This window comes from Pelmatolapia mariae, linkage group LG14, assembly GCF_036321145.2.
Source record: "Pelmatolapia mariae isolate MD_Pm_ZW linkage group LG14, Pm_UMD_F_2, whole genome shotgun sequence".
Taxonomy (NCBI): domain Eukaryota; kingdom Metazoa; phylum Chordata; class Actinopteri; order Cichliformes; family Cichlidae; genus Pelmatolapia; species Pelmatolapia mariae.
Window position 1 is genome coordinate 13,735,721 of NC_086239.1, and position 25,969 is coordinate 13,761,689.

The 25,969-nt window shown below is 39.3% G+C and overlaps 1 protein-coding gene across 1 annotated transcript; it reads left to right on the forward strand.

Annotated features, from left to right (window-relative positions):
- Positions 1-1,186: 1,186 nt before the first annotated feature.
- On the forward strand, positions 1,187-13,017 carry LOC134641024 (cholinesterase-like). The gene is made up of 10 exons (XM_063493202.1): positions 1,187-1,292; positions 1,995-2,294; positions 3,470-3,698; positions 3,901-4,033; positions 4,101-4,252; positions 5,162-5,348; positions 7,074-7,384; positions 9,996-10,205; positions 10,291-10,448; positions 12,457-13,017. The coding sequence occupies exons 2-10, from the start codon at positions 2,003-2,005 to the stop codon at positions 12,549-12,551; spliced, it is 1,767 nt and encodes a 588-aa protein (XP_063349272.1). The 5' UTR covers positions 1,187-1,292; positions 1,995-2,002; the 3' UTR covers positions 12,552-13,017.
- The last annotated feature ends 12,952 nt before the right edge of the window (positions 13,018-25,969 follow it).

Below are 25,969 nucleotides of genomic sequence, written 5' to 3' on the forward strand. Positions count from 1 at the left end.
CCCCCCCCCCCCCAAAAAAAAAAAAGAAATGACAGAGATAATAAGCAGACAGCAGTGTGAGAAATAAACAAGGAACAGACACAGGAAGTGGTATAATGAGAATTAAGGAGGCTCTGCGTGACTACATAGAATGATCAAATTAAGTTTCCATGGAGTTCATTAAAAAAAATATATATATCTATGTCCAGAATGATAATTATCAGGGCTGGATTTCCCTCTGGGTTATGCTTGGCACCATACCTAATTCAGGTTTGTTAACAATTACAGATATATTTGTTTTCTTTTCTTTTTTTTAAAGCAAAAGTAACATAACAGTCATAAAAGACAATGGCTTAATTTCATTTTTAGTGCATTCAATACATCCAAAAGTTTATATTTACACAAAAATGTATTCCAGGTTTAATTATGCATTAATTTTCTTATTTACAGTTTCTTAGATCCATTTTCTGCATGCGTTACTGTATTAACCTTGAGAAAGACAGTGTTTCAGAGCAACCTTACATTATAAACCGACATTTCTTTAGTTTTGTATATTTGTCAGTTACATTTTATTTGGGTTTTTTTTCTAGCTATTTATTTGTTTTTTGCTATTTATTCTAAATGCTGCTAGCAGGGAGTTGCTTCTAATTTTGTTGAACATCTGAAGTTTAATGACAATACAAAGAGTCTGATTGTGATATAAATAAAGGGTTGTGTCATTATGAAAAGAAACAGCCCATATGTGTGTGTATATATATATATATATATATATATATATATATATATATATATATATATATATATACACACACACATATATATATATACATATATTTATATGTGTGTGTGTAAATAAATTGTTGTAAATAATTAATAAATAAAAAATAACAATGCTACAGCAAGAGTGCATTTTATACATTAATATCACACCAGCACTCACAAATCATTACAATCATAATACTGCAAATCAAACTTACATTTTCTTGAAGAGGAAAATGAATTTTCTAAAGATAATAAAACTGAAGACTTTATTCACAAAATTTTGCTCTTCACTCAGTTTTTATTATCATTCATATTATGATTATGGGTGGCAATGTTTTTGGCTGTTACCATTATTAATTGTATTCAGGGACAGGTATTACTGTGTTGTATTATATAAAAGTAATCATAAGCGTATCTACAGCAGCAGTAGTAGTGGGTGGTGCACTGGGCCGGCCCAGGGAACACTGGACAGAGGTTGTCCATGTTTTCATCCCATCAGTGCTGTGCCCTCCTCACTCACTCCAGACAGACACAAACTGCTAGCTGACAAGGTAAGACATCACTAAAGCTTTTATAAACTGGCACTGGCGGATTTAATTCTTGCAGTCATTTATAATAATCTCTGCATGAGCGCTTGTGTCCCCAGTGCGCGCATCGAACCAGCTGTGCGCGATTTTCACTCTAACCTCGCTTAGTCTGTGCCTTTTCAAAGTAAGGCGGCTTCACACATGATCTGCGTGCGTGCAGTTACTTGCAGTTTTTATACTCGCCAACAGCTTCAGTATTTGTGAATATCCGAGGATTAAAGACGCTTTTAAAGTGACATTCTGATAGCGGGAATGATCCTCTCTTTCTCGCGCTCCCTCTCTTTCTCTCTCTCTTTCACACACGCACACACACACGCACATACACACCCACGGTCTCTCTGCAATATATCCACACACATCGACCCACCCTAAACTTTCTATGACCTGCAGACAAGCTATTTTAGTTAACAGAGGAATGCTTGATTGACTTTCAATAGTATCCGGAATGCTGGTGTGTTTATCTGCATATGTTTGTTTGTTTGTTTGTTTTTATCTTAGTGTCTACAAAGTCTTACTTATACTACAATGCTTATTGCACTTAAAAAGTTCAAAGTTAAAGTTAGGGCCATATTGTAGTGTTCTGGCAAGATCAGTTTTTGTATTAGCATTTGTTTGTATGTATGTGAAATACTTGAATGTAATATGCCTTTATTTTTCTATCCTCAGGATTTTCCATGGCTGCAAACTCTCAGTGTGTACTTCTTGTTATATTGCTTAATTTTCTGATATTATCACTTGGCACTCAAGATGACCTTGTGATCAGTACAAGCGATGGGAAAATTCAAGGGAAATTGCTTTCTGGGCTGGGTTCGGATGTTAGAGCCTTTCTTGGAATTCCCTATGGAAAATCACCTGTTGGGAAATTAAGATTCAGAGCGCCAGAGCCAGTAGAGAAATGGGATGGTGTGAAGGATGCTACCAAATTTCCAAATTCCTGCTACCAAATGCCTGATACAGCCTTTCCTGGTAGGACTCACATTAACACAACTGGGCACAATGCATGCACAGACTGTATAATGGACAGTGCATATCTGTACACTTACATACATATAGCCACTACATAATATGAAATATTCAAAGGACTAAACAAAATCCAAACATAGTTTTAAATAAATATTTTCAACATATTTCACATTACTGTTATTTATATGTTATGTACACATGTTTTATGTTTTACCAGAGAAAAGAGTTACATTACTATAAATAAATGAATAATATTATTTTATAATTTATTTAAAAATAAAACCTGCATTTGAGGGTAAATAAGAAGAAAAATATTTATCATGGCACTAACTCATCACTTGTTTGACTGATAAGTAATCTTCATTTTTTTTGTCATGTGGTGAAAAATGCATGTAGAGAGAGAGAGTTAGGATTGCAATCCACTTTAGATCGTTTTTGAAAAACCATTTTATGTTACCTAAATGCTGGTTTATAAACGGTAGCATTTTGCTCTCGGACAGTTTTGTGATGCAGAGTTTTTTTTCACTGTATTCATTTCAGAGTAATGTTTTAGTGGTGAGTGGCAGTTAGGAAACACGATCTCATCCGTAGTGTACGCCTTCCCTTTCCCAACTAAACACTTTTTTTTAACTGCAAAAGTAAATCTTGGACATGAACCATAAATGTTAAGCAAATTGTTTTGTATTATTGTTTTCTAGACTGATAAAGAATGTGTCTCTTACACATTACACTTTCATATATTCCTTAACACAAATACACAAGTCAAATTTTTCAAAAGCCTTTCCTCTCACTCAAGAGAATTACTGCAGTTGGGCTGGCTGTATTTATAGATGCAGCCACCTGTCGGAGATTGTTGGACTACTGCAACGGATACCAGACATATGTCAATGTAATAAGCACACTCACTTCATTTAGATATGACATCGGAGATAGAAATGAACCTAACTCACTGTTATCAGGTTGTTGTCAGTGATTCTCATTCTAGGTAAAAACAACCATACAACTGTACACAGTACATTAATGATAAATTCAAGTTAATTTTTCTTCAAGCTAATAAAATGAAATGGACCAATGAATAAATTCATTTGAACTTGTAGATTGCAGTAATGTTGTCCCAATCAGGCTCTTTAAAATTATATAATTATACTACTGCTGTTATCTAACAAAATTCTTTCCAGGGTTCAAGGGTATAGAAATGTGGAACCCAAACACTCCTCTGAGTGAGGACTGTCTGTACCTAAATGTCTGGTCGCCACGTTTCAACAAAACGCAGCCTGCACCACTTGCCCCTGTCTTTGTCTGGATTCATGGTGGTGCGTTCATCTCAGGAACATCATCACTGGACATTTACGATGGCCGTTTCCTGAGTAAATCTGAAAGTGTTGTTGTGGTATCAATGAATTACAGGTAAGAGGTAATAAATACTAATAGTAATTAAATATAGTTATTATATGTAACTAGAAACTCTACACTTTTATACAAGAAAATAAAATCGAGTATGACAAATATGGGTGATATTTTTTTTAGAATAATAAGAGTAAGCGATATTGTGATTTAGCTTCAGTCATACATCGTCAGTATGCCTTATTGTTGTGGTCATCAATAACAGATTGGGAGCGTTTGGTTTCCTGTCTCTTCCCGACAACACAAATATCCAGGGTAATGCAGGCCTTTTGGACCAGCGCTTGGCTCTTAAATGGGTTGCAAATAATATTGCAGCTTTTGGTGGTGATCCTTCGAAGGTAAATGCCTTAATTCTAGAAAAGTTTTTCACATGTTGAAACAATTTTAATTTGGTATTGTTTCCAGGTTACTCTGTTCGGAGAAAGTGCTGGGTCTGCATCTGTTGGCTTCCAGCTGCTCTCGCCGGGCAGCCAGGATCTTTTTCAAAGGGCTGTGATGCAGAGTGGCTCCCCCAATGCATACTGGGCCACAATTAGTCAGACTGAGGCCTGGGACAGGTAGTGTACATTTTTTTTTATCATCTTTGCCTTGAGCCAACTTGGTTGACTTAACCCTTGTATCTAGACTGACAAAATGACAAGTGTATTAAAAAGTCTGAAGATTTCCAGAGGCTGAAACCTGATGACTTTGCCTTTAGCTCCAACAGTAGGTCGACATTTTCATTCATCCTCTGTCCATATAGGTATCGTTAGGATTTGATCAATACCAATATTGAAACTGATATTGCTTACAAATATTAATACATCCAGATATTCTGATATTATTACTGATACTACCATCCAGAGTTTAGTGTAAAAAAGAATACACAGCAGTGGCTATAGCTAATTTTGAAGTGTTGGCTAGCACACCAATGGTGTTTTTCATTGCAGTTTTATACTAACCAGGTATCGAGGTGTTTAGTTTTGTGCTTCGGGTCAATGACTGTGGTGATCCCACACAGTTAAAAATATCCTACTAGAGTGAGGGCTTGGCTGTTGTCCCAGGCTGCAGCTAAGTTTACAAGTATCTGCCAAATTTGAAGATACTTACACACAGTAGTCTGTCTGTATACAGACACCTTTAGTTTTAACAATTCTTAGCAATCAGATTAACATACTAACAAGAACACTGTGGCTTTGTAATAGATAAAAACATATATTAATTTTTGTCAAAAAAGGCTTTGATCACAGTAAAAATAAATAAATAATAATGTGTGTGTGTGTGAATATATATTTTCATTCAGTTATATATATTTATCTACTACAAAAAAAACATGATTTTTGACTTCAATATTCAGTTCCAAAATCTACATTTGTCTTTCATACTGTCTATGAGATCATATTGCATTGATCTACGTAATTAAAGCCAGGTATAAAAGTTTGGTTCTATGAGTTCTTCCTTATTTTTTTTTCTTTTTCAATATTTAGGTCTCTTATGCTGGCAAAACTGGTGGATTGTCCCTCATCTCCTGCAGCTCGTCTAGAAGCTTGTCTGCAGCAGGCTGATCCTCAAAAAATCTTAACCAAGCAATTTGAGGTTCTCACTCAACCATCACTAATAAGTCTTCCCTTTATGCCTCATGTTGATGGGAACTTCTTACCAGATGCAGTTGACGTGAGTACCCATATTTGGCATTTTGTTGACTTTCTTTAAGAAATATTTTTTTGCTACATCAAGCATCTCCAATAAGTGCAATTCATACTTAAAATAAGTTCAGTTATGATGGGTTTAGGGCAGTGTTTCCCAACTACTGTGCCGTGGCACATGGATGTGCTGTGAGAAATGATCAGGTGTGCCGTGGATGATTATTTGGTTCCACCTGAGTAACGGGCAGAACAATTACATTCTCTTCAAATAGAGGGCAATACAACTATCTGCTCTAATTAAATTGGTTGCCAACTGACAGTAAAATAGTAGAAGACGAAGAATAAATGACACAATAGTCATACTGTGAGTGAGACAATGCAGCACATAATAGCAATAGATAAATATTTGAAAAGAAAAAGTAATCAATCTGACCTAGATCCTGGAAAAAATTCCAACCCAGATTAGCCAATTCTCCTATATTTGGTGCGCAGGAAAAAATATCAATGTGCTTTCTGTGACATTTTTGTTTGGTGGTGTGCCGTGTGATTTTTATAATGTGAAATATGTGCCGTGGCTCCAAAAGGTTGGGAAACACCGGTTTAAGGAAAAAGTTGCATGCAACCAGTCCACATGTTGTAAAAAAAAAAAAAAAAAAAAAAAAAAAAAAAGACAAAGTTTTGTTTATACAATCAAAGGGAAGTATACCCTCTTTAATTCTAAGGTTCTATATGAATAAAAATCACAATTATCTGGTTTTTACCAGATTTTAAAATAAATAAAATACAACCTTAGATGAACTACAGTACATGGCATCTTGCACCGAGTGATTTTTTAGTTATTAAAAACCAAGTTAAAGAAGCAGTGTGTGGAAAAAAAATATTTTAAAAAAAGTATACACTGTGATTCAGTAGCTTGTAGAACCATTTTCCACAGAAATAACTTGACGTAACTGCTTTATGTACGACTTCATCACTCTTCATCACTTTTGGCCCACTCTTCTTTACAATGTTGCTTCAGTTCATTGAGGTTAATGGACATTTGCTTATGCACAAGTCTCTTGACATCCCACCACAAACACTTGGTCTGGACTTTTTTTTTCATTCTGTTGTAGATTTGCTGGTGTGCCTGGGTTAATTGTCCTGTTGCATGACCCAGTTTTGCCTAAGGTTAAGCTGTTAGGGAGACTGCTTCACATTTGAGTCTACTATCACAACCCCATCTCCACATTGGTCCTGTCTGTCTAAAGGACATTGTTCCAGAAGTTCTATGACTTCTTCAGTTGCAATTTTGCAACCTAAGCCAGGCTGTCATGTTCATTTTTGAGAGAGAATTTCAGTTGTACTGTCATGAATTTTAGTATTTAATATGCTAGCTGAGGACTGTTGTAGCTATCTGGCTTTTTATAATTTCTCTGATCATTATGTGGTCTAATCTCGGATCACTTAAGACTCATGGACATCACATTGTTTGGAAATGGCCTTCCCAGACTGATGGGCAGAAACAGTTGATTCCTTGTAATCATGGCTAATATGTTTTCTGTCAACACATACTTGAATGCTCCAGACTAGCAAACTGACAAAACTTCTCCTTTAATAGAGGGACCTACAAATGACCTCATAATTTTTATTATGCCCTGTATTTATATATATATATATATATATATATATATATATATCTATATAGATATATATATATATATATACACACAATATCACAAAAACCACTAAACAACCTTCTCTCTTCCTTCTGCAGGTACTTCTAAGTACTGGTAACTTTGCAAAGAAAGATGTGATGTTTGGCTTAAATAAGGATGAAGGGACATATTTTGTTGTTTATGCAGTCCCCGGATTTAATATCACCGGTCAGAGTCTCATCACTAGAAACGAATTCTTGGCAGGAGTGACGCTTGCAATGGATACTGCAAGTGATGTCACGAGAGATGCAGCCATTTTCCATTACACGGACTGGATAGATGAGGACAACAGGGTGAAAAACCGTGACTCTCTATGTAGTCTTGTTGGAGATCAAATGTTCATTTGTCCAGTGCTCGACTTTGTTCACAGGTAATGAGCAATTCTTATTGATCATTTTTTTAGTCACAGTTAATAAACTCAAAAATGACTAATTAAAGTCTCAGAATTGTATTGATAGTTGTTTTTTAAGAACATACAGTGGCATCCTAAATCAAACAAGGTGAGATTCATTCAAGATACTATGGTATAGTAGTATCTTACAGTAACAGTAGTAAAGCAATGAATACATTTAAATATTGACTTTATCCTCCAAAATAAAAATAGCCTCTGTTGAAAAAAGAAAAGGTGCTGCAATGGTGAGATTGTGTGTGAATATTTGTTATGAGACTTTTTCTGGTAAGCACAAGAAAAATGGTTATGGATATATCAGGAATGTTTTTCCATGTATTTTCCATCACTCCACTTTACAACATATGTGCTTAAAAAATCAATATTGGGGAGAATCAAGGTAATATTAAAACTGATTTCTTTTTCTTTTACACAATGGTAAGAATAAGATCTAAAGTATCAATCCATATGCGCCAGGTCAGACAGCACACTGAAATAAAAAGGTGGCCACAGAAGAAGATAGATAAGACTGATGTCAAGACACAAAAACTCCACACAGTCCATGAAGGGTTCCACCCACAGTGGCTAGAAAAAGCTAGCTTAATGGACAACCCAGAGACTCTGATCATGCCAGCACAAGAACAAGACCTAAGTACTGGATTCACCACAGCCAATAGGACCCAAGTTGCAGGTTGTCCAATGGTGCCCCAGAGACAGTCCACTACATAGTAGCAGGATGTAAGCTGCAAACTGGGACAGTGACCAAGTGGATGTTATATTATATTATATTATAGAGGAACATTTGTGCTGTATTTGGATTAGGAGTTCCCAACTACAGATGGGAGACAATGCCGATGGCGGTAAACATGATGGAGAAAAACATGGCCGAGGTCCTTTGGGACTTTGACTTCCACATTGACAAGCAGCTGCTGGCCAGCCAACCAGACATAGTTATGAGTGACAAAAAGAAGATGTGGCAGACATGTAGCTCATTGACTGTATCCATGCTGCCCTCCTGCTGCTGTTGATCTCTTTGATTGAGGCCAGTGATCAGCTGCATCCCTGTCTACAATTGTTTGAAATTATTCAACTGGAGTTTGGTTTCCAGCTTCTCTCTGTAGGTATCTTTACACTTTCTCAGCCCTGCCTTTAGGTCATGGTGTAGGTTTCTCAACTTGTCCTTGTTCCTAGACCTGAAGATCCTCTACTTTTCATTCAGCATGTCCCAGTATGTAGTCTCACTGGCTTCCTGACTCCAGACTTCTTCTCACAGACTTGGTGGCAACAGGAAGTCTTAGAACTGCAAGAATATACTGAGGTGTTAACAGGACCTGGTTGTGGTCTGATCTACATAGTTGGCGAGGGCAGTGGCTTTGTATACATCCTGCATGTTTGCGTGCAGAAGATCCAAAGTTTTATTTTCCCATGTTTTGCGGACCAGATACTGCTGTAAAGTTGGCAGAGTGGAGGCTAGACAGATATGGTTGAAACCGCCAGTGATAGTGATGAAAGGCTCTGGGGGTCTATGCTTTAGGTCAGTGAAAGTCCCGTGTGTGATGTCACATGCTGCTGACCCATCATCGTAGATAATATGAACAGTACTGGAAGCTAAAAGTGCAATGTCTGGCAAGCAGAGAGATTCCTTCAAAATAACATGTCCTGTATTGGATCACCATTTATTAACAAACACTGCAATCTCTCCATCTTTTCTTCTTATTGCTCAGCTTGGCGTCTTTGTCAGCCAAACTATGAAAAAGTCGGATACTGTGGTGGTGTGGTCCAGGTACCTTTGCAAAGCATAATACACTGCACTCCCGATACTGCCGATTACTCTGATGCTTTACCAGTTATCCACTTTTTTAGTCAGAGACCTCACATTCCCTATGATGACCGGTGGAAAGGAGGGTTTATGTTTCCTTCACCTCGATTATATCCTTACTCTGGCCTGGCACCCATTACGTCACCTTTTGAGTTCCTGCAGGATGACCGGTCTGGCTACAGGCAGCAGTGTTATGTTTTTTAAAGTGCCATGTCCCGAGTGTGAGAGTGCCAGGTCCTGAGTGTATAGAAACACAGAGCCATTCCACTCAGAGTTACCCCTCATCACGACAAACGTAAAAAAGACAGTGAGGACCATAAAATTACAAAAAAGACGACTTAGGTCCATGGTTTGTAAAAACTGAAATCTGAAAAAAAAAGACAAAATTATCCACAACTATAAAGAAACTAAGAATAAAACCGCAAAACACACTTAACTGTGGAAGCTGCTGCAACAAACCGCAATTCTCACAACATCTAGAGACTAAGAGCAAGAACAAGACTCAACTCTTATGTTCTTGCGATTATTGCAAACAAATCCTGACAAAACACTGACAAATAGAGCTGGTTTAAAGAAATGCCACCATACTAATAGTTGAAAACTGCAAACCTGTATAAAAATGTCAATTACCAACACTAACAATGTTTCTGCATTTTTTTGTGTTTTTTCCTCAGTTTGTATGAACCACTTTATTTATTTTTCTGTTATGTTTCATCCATCTTGAGCTAACCTATTGTAATATAATATTATCTCTCTGTTATTTACACTTTGCAGGCTCTCTCAACATGGTGGTAAGCCTTTTGTATATTTATTTGATCACCATTCATCAATCAATCCCTGGCCAGAGTGGATGGGTGCTATGCATGGGTATGAGATAGAATTTGTATTCGGAATGCCTCTGAATGCATCTCTGGGATACACAAAGGAGGAAGTTAATATGACCAAGAAGTTTATGAAACACTGGGCCAACTTTGCTCGTACAGGGTAAGCATAACCAGATGGTCAGACACTCACTCAAGTAGTGTGAAGACCCTGATGATTCTTAGAACTGATTTATTGTCTGTTTCAGAAATCCAGGCCTTGAGGGAGCTAAGTGGCCCGTGTTTACTGTTGAAGAGCAGAAGTATGTCACACTGAATTATAAACATCCAGAAGAAAAGACAATGATGAAAGCCAAAGAATGTCAGCTCTGGAGCAAATTTATCCCAAAAGTCCAAAGCGTGTCAGGTTGGATACACAAACACCCACACACATACATGCATGACACATATATAAAGATCACTCTATATATAGTCTAAATGAAAGTATACTTTCCTTAAATTAGGCAGGTTTAAAATGAATCTTAAATATAACCTCAGATGAAGTAAAAAAAATTACACATTCCACAGTGTCATTATTTACTTAAAAAAAAATGAAGCCGTCTCTGAAAAAGTAAGTGCTTCTGTAGGAATAAAGAGGGTGATCTACAGTCAGGTGTTGCTACTCAGATCCATTTGATTAACTGGTCACCACCAAGTGTGAACGCGTATAAAAGCTGAAATGTTGCCAGTTTGCTGGTCTGGAGGATTTGAGGAAAATACATCAGCCATCTCTTAGAAGTAACAATTGTTGCTGGGATATAGGGCTATTTCCCAAGAATTTAAGTCCTTCAATTATTAACCAGTGGAAAACATTAAAGACAGTTGCCAAGCACACCAGGAATCGATATCTCAGTAAATTGAGAGAAATTCCAAAAACTCAGCAGGTAGATCTCAGATTCTACAAGCATAAATGTTAAAGTTCATGACACTATAACTAGAAAAAGACCGAATAAGTATGGCATGTTTGGAAAGGTTGTTAGGAGAAAGTCTCTTGTCTCTAGAGTTGGGAAGTGATGAAGTACAAATACTGTACTGTATTGTACTGTATGATAACTGTTTCCAGATATCGGTACATTACTTGAATATTAATTTTTCTGACAAAATTTTACATTGTTTCAGAAATATCTGGATTTTTACTTTAGTTTTCATTTAAGGTTCAACACGTTTGAGGGAAGTTTTTACTTCCCTGCCCTGCGAACCAAAACTTATTTTGTGCTTAAATGGAGGGGACAATATTGAGCCAGCTATATTGGTGTGTTTATCACAAGAGCTTGTCAAATACAAAGACATGAAAAGTCCAAAAAATATAATTTAAGCATCATTTACAGCACTGTACTCAGGGGGTTAAATCGGGCCAGAATGATTTTATTGCACTTTGGGTGTAGATGTCATGAATTGTAGCACTGTAGAGCACTAGAGAAGAGGAGAGAGCATAAAGATTTTAATGCTTTTTTAAGTGGCAGGTAATTTCAAAAGTTTTTATAAGCTTCACAAATATCAGCAAACACACAAACTATTTATGTGCACAGTTTGTCTGCTAGCTAAAGTTACAGCTAATGTCCTTGAAATATCTACGTTTTTTCTTTGCATTGTACTTCCACTTAGGTAAAAATTTCTGTATTTTTTCATCTCTGCTTATTCTAAAAAACGAACCCTAATGAACTGAAGCGAGACTGTAAAGAAAAGTGCGCCAAAATTCATCCACAACAATGTGAGAGGCTTATAAAGTCAAATAGAAAATGATCACTTCAAATTATTGCTTCTAAAGTTGGTTCTGGAAGCTATTGAAAAATGTGTCATTCTTAGTTTTTCATAGTCTTTTTTTGCATTTTGTCTTAGTTTTTGTTAAATAATGACACTAATATGTACTACATTCTTTCTCTCAGTTTCTATTTTCCCAATTTTAACATCCTGTAAGGACTAGATACTTTTTCATTATATCTTAATATGTAAAACCTTAGAAGATAGAGAGTGTACATTTTTTTAACCATTACTGTAGTTATCTGTAGTAGGAGGCATTACATCAGGTTTTGTTAGGAAGGCGTTTAGCTTGTGGAGGAGAGTTTTATTCTGTCTTGCTCCCCTTGTGTTTCACCTAAGTTTTGGAGGTCTAAGTGGGAGGAGAGGAGGGTCAGTCATCACTTCTCTGAGCATAGATCACACAAGGGTGAATAATACTGATACACCTCCACAATTAAACTTACTGTGTAATCATACACCACATAGCAGGACGATTAAATATTTTTTTATTGGAAAAATGAAAGGACAAAAACAAAGAGAAACATCTAACAGTACACACACACACGTAAACTAAAGGCGAAAGATTCTTTGTGAAATAACATCATCATGATGTTCTTGTGCTTTTTTCTCCACAGATAAACTGGTGTCTTGTCATAATGCAAGTGGGATTATACTCCGCTGTAATTATTTGTTCCTGCTCATTTTATTGGTTATAACTTTAACCTACTGATGGACTGAAGAGGCCCGTCTTCTACAAAGCTGGGCTATTTATGTAAATTTACCAGACAGTAAGGAGACATGGCGTGTGTCGGTCCCTGTTGTGCCAATATATTGTATCAGAGTCCCAGTAAAGCATTGTTAATTGTTAATCCAACTGTGCATAACACGTATTAAAAAAAAAAAAGATGAACAAGGATGTAAACACAAAGTCACAAAAGAATGGTAAAAGTCAGGCCTAGGTTTCCCTTTGAATTACACTTGGTAACATGCCTAATTCAAATTGCTTAACAATTACAAATAGAGTTGCTCTTTCTAAAGCAATAGAAACATAATCATCAATCGAAATTATCACTGTATTTGACGAAAAATGTATTCCTCTTTCAGTTATACATAATTTTTTTGTCTGCATGCACTGTTGTATTTACCCTCAGACAGTGAATTCTCAGTAACTCAATGATGTCAATAAAGGGTTGAACTGTTATGAAGAAAAAACTTTTGACATTTAAACAATTGTATGCAGAAAATCTCATCATTCGATGTGAACAGGATGAACATATGGATATGGTACATATGTCCAATAGAGGATGCTGACAGCTAATGTGAGCAGGTTGAAAGATGACCCTGTGACCCTTTACCACTGGTCTTCCAATTCAAAATAATGTCTGGGGTCTGCACCGGAGTGCATGGACTGCACAGGCAGTCGACCTTTGACATGGGACATTGGGCTCAAGTCATTTAACTATTCCATTTAAAAAAAAAAAAAAAACATTTAACAATAAATTAATACAAATATATTTGCACTCACACATACTATGTCCAGAGGTTATAAACTAAAATGTGCAAGAATGCCCATTTACAGTTTTAAAGAGTACAACAAGTGTACAATTTGTACAATTAGTAAACCTAGTATGGGCCTGTTTGATTTGTTGTGTACCCTGGGCCTACATTTACAGGCTGTTTTTAAAGTTTCTTTAAAACACAATCCAAAAACTCATAGAAAATGTAGCCATGTAGAAAAATATCTGAGATTGAAGAGGCAAAGCAGGAGACAAACAGCAGACATTTTTTTTCCTGAGTACACCACACCCTAGGACAGTTAACTGTGAGCACAGAATAGCCTCAACACACTGCCATTTGTTCTGAAATATTCAAGTAGAGTCATGCTTTAAATTTGTCTGCATAAGCTAAGTTATTATGACTTTTTTTTGTTTCAAAAAGACATGAAAGGCATTTCCCAAAATCTGACCTGCATAGGCCATCTACTTACTGTCCTCAGCAATGCCGTGTAACAAGAAGGACCTGAAGCACACAGCATTGCAAGTGAAGCGATATTTATTTGCACTGTTTTCCTTTGCTTTTATGAGAGCAGCTTTCCAGTCACGTTCATTGCTCCACACCACACAGAACTGGCGGGTCCCGGCAACCTACTAAAATAGTGAAGCCATGACCAGCCTCCCCTGACATCACACCCTAAACCCACTGCTCCACCCCTCCCCTGCAGCTGAGCCACAAACCACACCCCACATAGTGGTTACCATGATTGCTGCAGAAACTACTGCTAACTGAATAACTAAACTGAACTGCCACTGCAACAACTTGTCCACAATGTGGATTTTTTTCATTACCAGACCGTATGAATTAAGGAAACAGTAGTTGAAGTTGTAACCTTTCTTTAGGACAAGCAATGAGCATAGGTAAAGCCAGCAGCTTTTTTCTGGTGGTTTGTGCATGCACATTGTGGATGAACCTCTGGTCTTTGATGGTAAATGTGCATGGTAAGCTACCACTTGCTCTGCTTTCACTGCTCTGAGATCAGTTCCTATCCTCTGTGTGGAAACACAGCTTGTATCTCCAAGTACACAAGCTTCAGTGATTTGTCATTGTGACAGATGATTTTCCTCTTCCTCACCACCTTGGCCAACCTGTGAAGTAGAGAATGGAATGTGAAAAGTTGTTAATAACTCCTTTAGTACATTAGCAAGGAATGCCTTGACGATGTTGGAGAGGGGACTGCAGTTCTTACTAAGTCAGGCCTAATAAAAAAGAGAAGTTGCCTAGGTTCATTTTAAATGATTAATAATGTGTAAAATGCACCCTTGCTGTAGTGCTGTATGCACAATTAAAATGGGGTGGTGGTGGCCATGTCTGCATGCCTTTCTGTAAAAATCACCACACTGTGGCTTTATTTTTTATGGGTGGGATTCATCATGTACATATCTGAATAATTATAATATTCAGATAACTATTATTGGGTTTTTGTATGTTTGTTTCTGGCACTGATCACATAACTGTGGTTTTGAGCTATATGGCAGACTCATACTTGATTACCCCCCTTCTTACTCATTTCAACACATTTCTTAGAATTCACACATTATTATACTGAAATTAAAAACTGTCATGGCCTTTCCATTCACTCAGGAGAGCTATTAGATTTAATTATGGATAAATTAATATTTATATACAGCTAATTTTTAAGGATAATTTCAGAATTAACTTCTAATAAAATGTAATAAAGTTGAACTTGTAAGATGCAATAATGCAGTCACAAACAGTCTCACTAAAATGATAATATACTGGTGGTTTTATATAACAAACTTCTAGGGTTCAAAGGTGCTGAGATGTGGATCCCCAAAAAAGATAGAAATGGCTGTGGCAAACATGGACTTCAAGAAAAAGGACTATAGGGTGATGTATATTGGACGTATACAGGAGGACTACAAAAAAGTACAATCTGAAAGACATAGGAGGCTGCAAGATGGAGGCAGGAGAGAATGCAGCTAGGAAGCATAAAATGATAGTCTGTAGGATGACTTTTAACATCAAGAAGAGGAAGTGAGTGAAGACAAGAAGTAAGAAGAAAAGCACTTGTACTGATTGGCTAGGCAGAGAGATCGAGCTGGAAAGGATGTGCAGAATGTTGGTGATTAAGGATAGACATGAATAAGAGCAAACAAAATAAGAGAGCGTATACTTTGACGAGCTGATAAATATAGGAAATGAGCGGGGAGGATGAATGAAAGACACTAAATTGGGAAGTGCAAAGGATTAGCAGTAAGGAAATAGGGGAAGCTATAAAGAGGATGAAGACTGGAAAGGGAGTTGGTTTAGTTGGCGTACCTGTGGAGGTATGAAGATGTCTAAAAGTGAGAGTAGTGGACTTTTGGATAAACTTGTTTATCACAGTCTTGGAGAGTGAGACTAAGGCTGAGGGATGGAGAAGAAGTGTACCGTTACCAATTTTCAAGAACAAGGTTAATGTGCGGGATTGTAGTAACCATAGGGGCATGAAGGTGATAAGCCATGCCATGAAGATATAGGAAAAGTTGTTGAAGCTAGGTTACAAAGAGAGGTGATGATCATTGATCAGCAGTATGGCTTCATGTCCAGAAAGAGCACTACCAAAGAAATGTTTGCTTTGGGAGTGTTGATGGAAATGTATACAGAATCACATCAGGGATCTGCCCATTTTGATTGTGATGGTGATGGATAGTTTGACAGATGAGGTTAGGCAGGAGTGAACTATGATGTTGGACTATGATGCAGATGAAATTATGATCTGTTGTGTGAGTAGGGAGCAGGGAAGCGAGTCTGGAGAAGTGGAGATATGCACTGGAGAGGAATGAAAGTCAACAGAAGTAAGATCAAATCAGAGGTGGAAAGGTGAACATGCAAGGAATAGAGAAAGTGAAGGTAGATGAGTTTAAATGCATAGGGTTAACCATCCAACACAATGATCAGTTCACTAGAGAGGTGAAGAAGAGAAGTATCAGGGTGATTTGTGAAAGAAGAACAGCAGCAAGATAGAAAAGGACCTGTTATAATGTCTGGTTTGGAGACTGTGGCAGTAAGAAACAGAAAGGATGCCGAGCAGGATGTGGTATACCCGAAGATGTTTTAACTGACATAGACAAAATTGGAAAATGAGTACAACAGATGACTATACATATTGAGCATTTTGGAGACAAAGTCAGACAAGCAAAGTTGAGATGGTTAGGACATGTACAGAAGAGGAATAATGGATATAGTGGCCAAAGCATATTGAAGACTGAACTGCCTGGCAGGAGAAAAAAATGAATATCTCAACTGAGGTTCATGGATATAGTGAAGGAGGACAGCAACAGAATTGGTGTGACAGATGATGGTAGGGAGAGTGAGATGAAGGATAATCTTAAATGAATGTGTCTGTATTATTTACCCTTTGTAGGCTATGTCAACATGGTGGTGAGACTTTTGTTTATTTATTTGACCACCACTCATCAATCAGTCCTTGGCCAGAGTGGATGGGCGTTATTCATGGCTATGAAACAGAATTTGTTCTTGGAATGCCTCAGAATACATCTCTGGGATTAAGAAAACAGAAAACAGGAAGTTAATATGTCTAAGAAGTTTATGAAACACTGGGCCAATTTAGCTTGAGCAAAGTAAGCATAACCAGATGGTCGGGGCTTGATTCCCCCTCAGAATTGCTTTTATTTTTTATTTATTTATTTATTTTTTACAGAAATTCAGGGTCTGAAGGAACTAAGTGGCCTGTGTTTACCCTTGAAGAGCAGGTCAAACAGTCAAACTGAACTACAACCATCCAGAAAAAAGATGATGAGAGCTAAAGAATGTCAGCTCTTGAACAAATGTATCCCCAAAATACAAAGCATGTCATGTTAGACATCCAGTGTTGGGAAGGTTACTTTTAAAATGTATTCCATTACAGAATACCGAATACATGCCCCAAAATGTATTCTGTAACGTATTCCGTTACGTTACTCAATGAGGGTAACGTATTCTGAATACTTTGGATTACTTAATATATTATCATGCTGTTTACAACTACGTGAATGTACTATTGCTGTGATTTATTACTGTTACTGAAGGTCCGCGGCTCCGAACCGTAGTAAAGGGACATCTGGCTAATACGGTGGGTTCCGTGTCGGGCTCGTAGCTGAAAACTAGCTTTACTTTGTTGTCTGGGTCAACTTTGCTAGCGAGAGACAGAGAGAGGCGTTGAAAGGCTGCTCCAACGGAACTTATTTTTTCCGGAGGAAAACACGAACACAGTGTACAGTTGAGTCTTAATAGCTTACTTACAAATGGGCTCGTCAGGCACTCTTCTTGGCTGCAGTGGTTATTATTATATTTACATGCTTCCAGCTCCCGTTTTTGCTCCGTGACAGCTCGGACTTTTCCTTTCTCTCCCTCCCTCGCTCACAGACACATAACGTGTATGGTAGTCCATTCTCGCTGCAGCACGGACTACACTGCCCATGAGGCTACATTCTTTAGGGCCATGCCTGTAGCATTCTGCCTTTTAGCTTAGCACAACAACAACAACAAAAAAGCGCTCTCTCACCCAGGAAACACGCAGAGAGAGAGCGCGTCACCCTGTAACCATGGCAACCGTAACGCTGCCGCCTGGAACAACAGAGCGTAGCTGTCAAACAAACCCAAACAGTCCTGACCCGCGACAATATGAAACAGGAAAGTACCGCCGTGTAATCCATTTATTTCAACAAAGTAACTGTATTCTGAATACCACCTTTTTAAACGGTAACTGTAACGGAATACAGTTACTCATATTTTGTATTCTAAATACGTAACGGCGGTACATGTATTCCGTTACTCCCCAACACTGGACATATCACACGTAAATGCACCACGCACAAAAGTTTCTTAAATTTAACAGATAAACTACAAATAAATGACATATTCCACTGTGTTATTATTTACTTAACAAAAATAGGAAAATGAAATGGGAATTCCAGAAGAATGAAAAGTTCCAAGGCTGCTAAGAACAAAACCCAAGTGCTGGATACTGAAATAAAGATTTCACACACTTTATTATCAAATGACACTGCGAGCTAGGAAGCTGTGAGCTCAGGAAACATGCTCTGGAAACATGCATCATCAGCATGTGTTACCAACTCTAAAAAAGCAAACATTTTGGTGCTTTGCTCTCTCCTGTCAGTTTTCAGACTTGGACTCCCCCATGGCACAGCCCCATGGCATCCTGTATAACCTGGGAAATAAACCAGATCCAGATAGTGGGACTCCTTATAGTTTTTTCATCCCACTTTCCACCAGATCTCAGCTACTGCATTGGGGAGCCACAGCCAAATTCACCTGTCATCCCAGGTTCCAGAGAACTCTAACATTCCCTCAGAGGCTGTTTTAGTGGCCATCTTTGGCCAAAGATTTGCGGAGTATGTGGGAGCATGTTCTGAAAACAGAACACAAAATAACTAACACCCTGTTCACATCCAGCTGGATTACTGAGACCCTTAAGTGTACCTGGCCAGCTGTGGTCCCAGATCTCATTGGATTTCATCAACGGGCATCCCTCTGCATCATGTAACACCGCTATTTTTACAATCATTGATCGTTTCTGCAAACCAGCCCAACTCATCGCTCCTCCTAAGCTTCCAATGGCTTTGGAAACTGCTCAGCTTCTAACCTAGCATGTATTCCGACTCAATGGCATTCCCCTGGACATTATGAAATAAAATTTAATTGAAAAATTGAACTATGTTTTTGATTGAGCCTGCCAATTTAAACTGGAAAGAATTCTACATTTAAATTGTCAGTTTGTCATCAGTTTTCCATCCACATACCAATGAACATACTGGGAGACTCATTTAGGAGCTAGAGGCAGCATCCTCCAATCAAACCAACTGGAGCCCCCACCTGGTGTGGGCTGATTATGCCAAGAACTCATCAACATGTCTTGATGCATGTTCAATCATCCAGGTAAGGATATTCCAAAAAGTTGTTTTGTTCATCTGGATGTAGCGTTTTTAGTGAAAACACTACGTCCAGGTGAACAAAATCAACTTTTTGGAACTCATTAACATTTGCTGACACAGACTTATCATCCTTTGATGCTGAGTTGAGCACCCCCTCTGTCCAGCAGCATCCCCACCACTGCCAGCACTTTTGGAGGGCAACCTGGATGCCTTGCTGAAAATGGCAACAAGCAGCGTGCTGACTGCCATCAAGTCCCAGCGCCTGAGTACACCCCAGGTCAAAAAATATGGTTGCCTATCAAAAATATCTTGTTGCACACTAAGTCTAAAAAACTGTCTCCAAGATCGTTTGTCCCTTTGAGATCCTGTCTATCATCAGCCCTGTCGCTGTCCTTCTGAGATTACCCTGACATGTGAAAATTCACAACTCTTTCCATGTGTCTCAGGTTAACCCCATTCTGTCCAGCCTTCAACCTCCATGAACTGAAGCAATGTTGTAAATAAGAGTGAGCCAAAATTTCTCTACAACTACTTTATAGCTGCTATAGGTGGCTCTGCGGGGTTCTACAGTATAGTTTTTTCCACATACTGGTTCTTCATTTTGGCTTAGTTTTGCTAAATAATGTCAGTGTAATATGTTATTTGTAATTGCTCATCTGTGGTTTACCTAATTAAGTAAAATTAAGACCTAGTGAGAACTACCGAATTGTCTGATATGTTCCGATATGTAAAATTTTAGACTTAACAGGAAGTACTTTATTTTAACCATGACTTAGCTATCTGTAGTAGAAGCATTGCATTGGGGTCTGATAAGGATTCTGCCTTGTTCAACTGGTAGAGCACATTTGCATTTGGTCTTACTCCCTGTTTCACCTTAGTTGTGGCAGTCTGAGTGGGAGGTAAGGAGGATCAGTCATCACTTCACTGAACAGTGATCACACACTGGGTAAATAATACTCATACACCTCCAGAATTACCCTTTCTCTGTAATAATAAACCACATAGCAAAAGTATACTTGATCAGGCAAACATTTTTTTTAATTTATCTTCTAAAAAAACGATAGGACAAGAAGGAATTATTAGGAATTAATAGTCGCACACACTCACATACACACACACATCAGCTAATGTAAATGTGCTTTTATCTCCAAAGATAAGATGTCAAGGGAAATAAGATGAGGAATATCTTTTTATTTCTTTTTTTTTCCTGTATAAGATATAAAATCTGTTTAAAAATATGTTAATTGGTTTTACAGTTGTTTAATACACATCTTTCCGTCTTCACTTTCTACTACCAGTCATTTTCTGTAGTCTGCAGTGGTCAGTCTTTTTGGAAAAGGAAATTGTTTTCTGCTAGTTTTTTAATTGCAGGAGTTGATAAAATCTCAAAGTGAATTTTTTCTTTTAAATGAAAATAAAAAGGACACCATCATGTAAACAAGATATTACATAAAATATATTAAATTGCTCTTTTATTTGACTTTTTAAAGTGACTCTGAAATGCTTTCTGAGCACCCTTTACAAAAGTTTTGCCTCAGGTGGCAGAGTAGGTCAGTTGCAGCCAGCAGGGTATGCATCTGTATTAGAAAGGATGCATTAAATACATTAAGTGGCTGAAAACCTTTGTTTACAAAGATATTTGTTACAAAAATATTCACACTTTAATATTACTTACACTTTACTCACACTTACAATTTACATGCAGTAATTCATACATGCACTAAGTCACTGTCATGGAATTTTATGTCTGTATACATAAACTTTGTGACAATGTACAACTTGTTCTATGTGGTGTTCCATCAATATTTGTCTCATGAGTGTAAAATCAACAATACGGAAGAGGATTAGGGCAACGGGGTAAAAAAATAAGTGGGCACATCTGATTTTTCTTCTTTTCCAGAATTATGACTTTAATCTCAGAATTCTCAGAAAAAAGTCAGAATTTTGAGATTAAAGTCAGAATTCTGAGAAAAAAGTCAGAATTCTGAGATTAAAGTCTGAATTCTGAGAAAAAAGTCAGAATCAGAATTCTGACTTTTTTCTCAGAATTCTGGAAAAGAAAAAAAAAAAAGACGTGCCCACTTTTTCCAGTGGCCCTAATCCTCTTTCGTATGTTGGGTCTGCGCTTCCACAGAGTTAACAATCTGCTGTAAAAAGAAGTAACACAGTATGTCTCACACTGTATTCACATTTTCCCCTGTAATATCCACCATTTTCTCAACGACACAGTGTAATAGCATAATCAACATATAGCCTGTAAACACAGTTTCCGTCACACAAAAATCCAGAAAAATTACAGTCAAAGGTTAAATCTGCAAAGCTCACACAGTGTCATGTGACCCAAAGTTTCCAACTCTGGTCTCCTCCTGCTCCTGCAACAAAAGACACACACATCCATACAGCCACCCCTTTGTCACATCTGGGTGGGAGTTAACTTTGCATAGTGGTGTCAAGTCAGTCAACTCTTGTCAGCTTTTACCAGTCCAGTCAGTTCCCCATTCTTTCACTCATTGCTTATTCATTCATTTATTCATTGCTGATAGTGGAATCTATCGTCGCATTTCGTTTCCACCCTCAGAAATATGACGCCATTTCAAAAAAGAAAAAGAATTTAGATCGGATTACCTCGCGGAATCCTTTTAGACAGGGACTCGCTTTCTGATTGTCCCAATAAGTGACTTTCTCCCGAGCCCATTTTAATTTTGGCGGCAGTGGCGGTCCTAGCCTGTTTGGCGCCCCGGGCGAACATTCCCTCTGCCCCCCCCCCCCCCCCCCCCCCCCCACACACACACACATAAAACTTTATATGTGTGTGTGTGTGTGTATAAATGTGTGTATAATATTACGAATTGTACATTAACATAAAACATAAAACTGTTGTCGGAACCATACTGAATTTCACCAGAGAAACATACACACACACATATGAAGAGAGAGAGTATGCATAGTATGCAAACAGCTACCAGACAGCCATCATAATTTGTCATACAATGAGAACAGGACAAATCAACAATTGACAATGACTAATTAATATTAAAATCTATAACATAATGTATTGTTTGGAGTTTAGTCTGTTACTGTTACTATTTTTACCATTTCTTCTTGGAGCAACTGTAATCCACATAATTTCCTTAGGGGTTAATAAAGTATTCTGATTCTGATTGTTTCAGGATGCCCTGCCATTATCCAATGACACATCTGCTTACCTGTATCTTTTGCTCGTTTCTCCTCCTCTTCTTTTCTCTTTTTTCTAAACTGAGGACCTGATGGCTTCGAACTTTTCTTGTCCATCTTGGTTTTAATTTTGCACTCCAGTATGAACACAAATCCCCCAACCCGAGAATCACCACAACATAACCTAATAGACCTACACCTTAGTTCACAGATTCATTTTGTCTAGGGTTTATTTCTGGGATTTCGCACAACCCAGGATTCAAATCATGAATACATAATGGGCTTGGATTTACAACATTATGAATGAAATGTGCTCTATCTGGAAGCAGCCGGCCCCCCTCCCTTTTCGACGGGTTGTGTGTGAGACTTTAAATCATCAAACTATAAAATATAAATTTTAAATTGTTATTGATCCCTTTACCCCTAGTCCTAAAGTGTATATTTATTTTCTTACTCTTCTTATATATATTGTTTGTTTACTTGCACTGCTGTAACTGGATCCTCGTTGTCTCGTCTCTCTATATACTGGACTGTATATAGCGGAGATGACAATAAAGTTTACTCTGACTTCAGCAGCAAGCAGGCGCACCGAGGGCTCTCGCGCTCACTTTTCGCATACAGAATTTCGAAAAAACATCGGTGCAAATTATAAGTCTGCATCATTATGTCTGGTGTTTTCGTGTTTGTTGGTTTGTTCTTATTTTGTTTTATTTTGCGAGTTGGTGATTAGATGCTGCTCCAGCCAGCCAGAGAATCCCCCGCCGCCCCGCCCTCTCCTCCCTGTGCCGCAAGCAGCAGGCGCACCTCGCAAACGGAGTGTGCCCTTACTCCTAGCAAGTGGGCGATAGAAAACAGATCGGTGTCTATGCCATTCCCAATATGCGCTGGCATGACGTCGGGGCAGCATGAGTACGAGCCATTTTTTTTTTTTTTTTTTTTTTTGCCGATGACCGTGATGCCGCCCCCCATCACAATGCCGCAACCGCCCGTATTGCCCGTATCAAAAACCGCTTCTGGTTCCCGACAACACGCTGCGTAGCTCTTACTGTTCAAATTGTTCAGACCTGCTTAAATGACAGAGATTATCAAACAAAACTTTCAGTGCACTGTGAAAGTAACAACATAAAAAGGAAAAAAAAAAGCCTTGTTAAATCATGACACATATTCTTCGTCCCAGGAGGGTAAATCATACCAAACCTAATTGGCAGGTTCAACTTTGTAACAAAAGATAAATCATCAGCCAGTTTAATCTCAAACATTCATCCATCAGCCACACACCTCACACCACACAACATACAACACACAACATAACCCTGTTGTCTTATCACATAATGAGTTTCTTCTCATGTAACCAAATGCGTGCCATGTTAAAACTTCTTCACACACCTCAGAAACTCAACAACCTATTAGCTCACTCAGCTCACTCATTCAAGACCCCTCATCAGCATTTATAATGCAATCATCTTTCCTACTATAATATTAGTCCACAAGTCTATGTATCACTTTTCATCTTACTAACCGACTTGGACAAGATGACAAACAGAATCGCATGCTTAAGATGCTGTCTGGTCTTCATGAGTTTCATTGTATGTGTATGTAGGGTTAGTATGGTTAATACATTTTCTGTTTGCGTGTGTTTTTATGTACCTTTCTCATTTTGTGGTCCAGACTCCTTTTCAATTTTCCCACTTTAAGCAGTCATTTTCCTTTTTCCCAGGATTGCTAACCCAATTTTTATTTCCCACACTAAAGTGGGAAAGTAAGGTGGAGGAAGATCTCAGCCTGGGCGTCTATTGTCTTGTGTAGTCTGGAAGATGAGTGGATGATGGGGCGGGTGCAGTTTTCTCTGTAGTGGGGTCGGGTGGGCTGTCCCGGGCTCTGTGGGGCCGGGCGGCGCTGCTGCACTGGGCCCTGGTCCGGATGGGCCTGGGCCCCCTTTCCCTGGCGGGTTGCAGAGTATGGGGGTGCCTACTGGGGTCAGCGGGGGAGCTGGCCCCAGGGAGGGGTCACTTGCCCCTCCCTTTCTTCCCTCCCCATCTCCAGCTGCCTCCCTCTTCCCGCTCCACCACAATCACCCACACATGCAGGGCCTTGGGGTAGGGGTGTGTCACCAGGGTGCAGAGGAGGCATCCCCCCCCCTCTGTCCCCTTCTGGCTGCCTCTGCCTCAATTTTATCTCACAACTTAGACATTCACATTACTCACACTCTCATAACACATACGTATAGGATCTTGGGGGTGGGCTCACAACACGGACTCCAAATTACCATCAGGGTGTACACCTCACCCCTGGCGTCGTTGCCCACCTCTCAATTTTAAATACACGTAGACATTGAGGGCTATCAGGAGGGGCTATGCGCTTACCTGCTGCTCTCTGGCAGGTAGCTCCATGCCCTCCTGGGTTTTAATTGCACCTTAGAACACATATACATCAACACTACATATGAGCGGGTAGAGGGAGGTTTGGAGTCTTCTCACACCCCCGGTCTCTGCGGCCTGCTGGAGCAGGGGGGCTAGGAGGAGGAGTTGGCCGTCCGACTGGGGTCTGGTGTGTGGGGCCTCCCTGCTGCTGCGGAGTCGGGGCAGTCTGCTTCTCCCCACTGCAGGGAAAAGGGTAACACCACCTGGGTCTGGGTGCAGTTTCCCCCTCCAGGGGCAAGGGTACCTAGACCCGGTTCTTAGAGTACGCTTGGGGAGTGTGATTGTGTGTACAGCGTCTCTTTATGTCTGTCTCCACGTTGGTTGAGTGTGGAGTAATTGCCTATGAGAGCATGAGGGTGGGAATGGATGTTTGTATTTGAGTGTGCCTGTATGTCTGTGTCTATATGTCAGGTTGGGTATCAGACGCCACCTCTCTGGGGACATCTCAGGCCCTCCAAGGTTTGGAGGCCTATCTCCCCCCACCACTTCCCCTGCCGGTGGCAGACGCCCTCAGACATCGGTGCGTTGGTGGTTCTTTGTGTCCGAGGGTGGGCGTCCGGGTACACACCGGCTCACTCCTTGGTGGCTGCTTATCGGGGCCTGGAACCTGGGGCTCGCTCGGGCCACTTCGGGGGTGGGGTGCCCTCGGCCTCTCGGCCTGGGGCTTGGTCACTCAGGCACAGCTGGCAGCCGGCGGAGCTCACGGGCACGTCACTGCAACCTCCCCTGGCTTCTGCTCCGCGGCTGCTGAGTGATCCCTCATCTGGGACTCTCCTCAGCTCTTTCTGGGACAGTGGCGCGGCTGCCCCTCTGTTGGTCTTCCTTGGTCTCTTGTGTTCTGGGGGCCTCTGGATGTCTGGAGTTTTGATCTCCTCCATACCTGCTTCATGCCCTGGAGGATGGGACTGTGGCCCCCCACACCCTCTAGCAGATCATTACATTAAGGAACCTTTTAAATACAAGCGCGCTCATGCTCACAGGTGTACACACGGGTGATCACACACACAAACTACAACCTTTTTGGCTCCTACCTCAAAGCACACTGTGCGCTGTCGATCTTACGTGCTGCACAATAATGTTTAATATTAAGTATTTAGTGT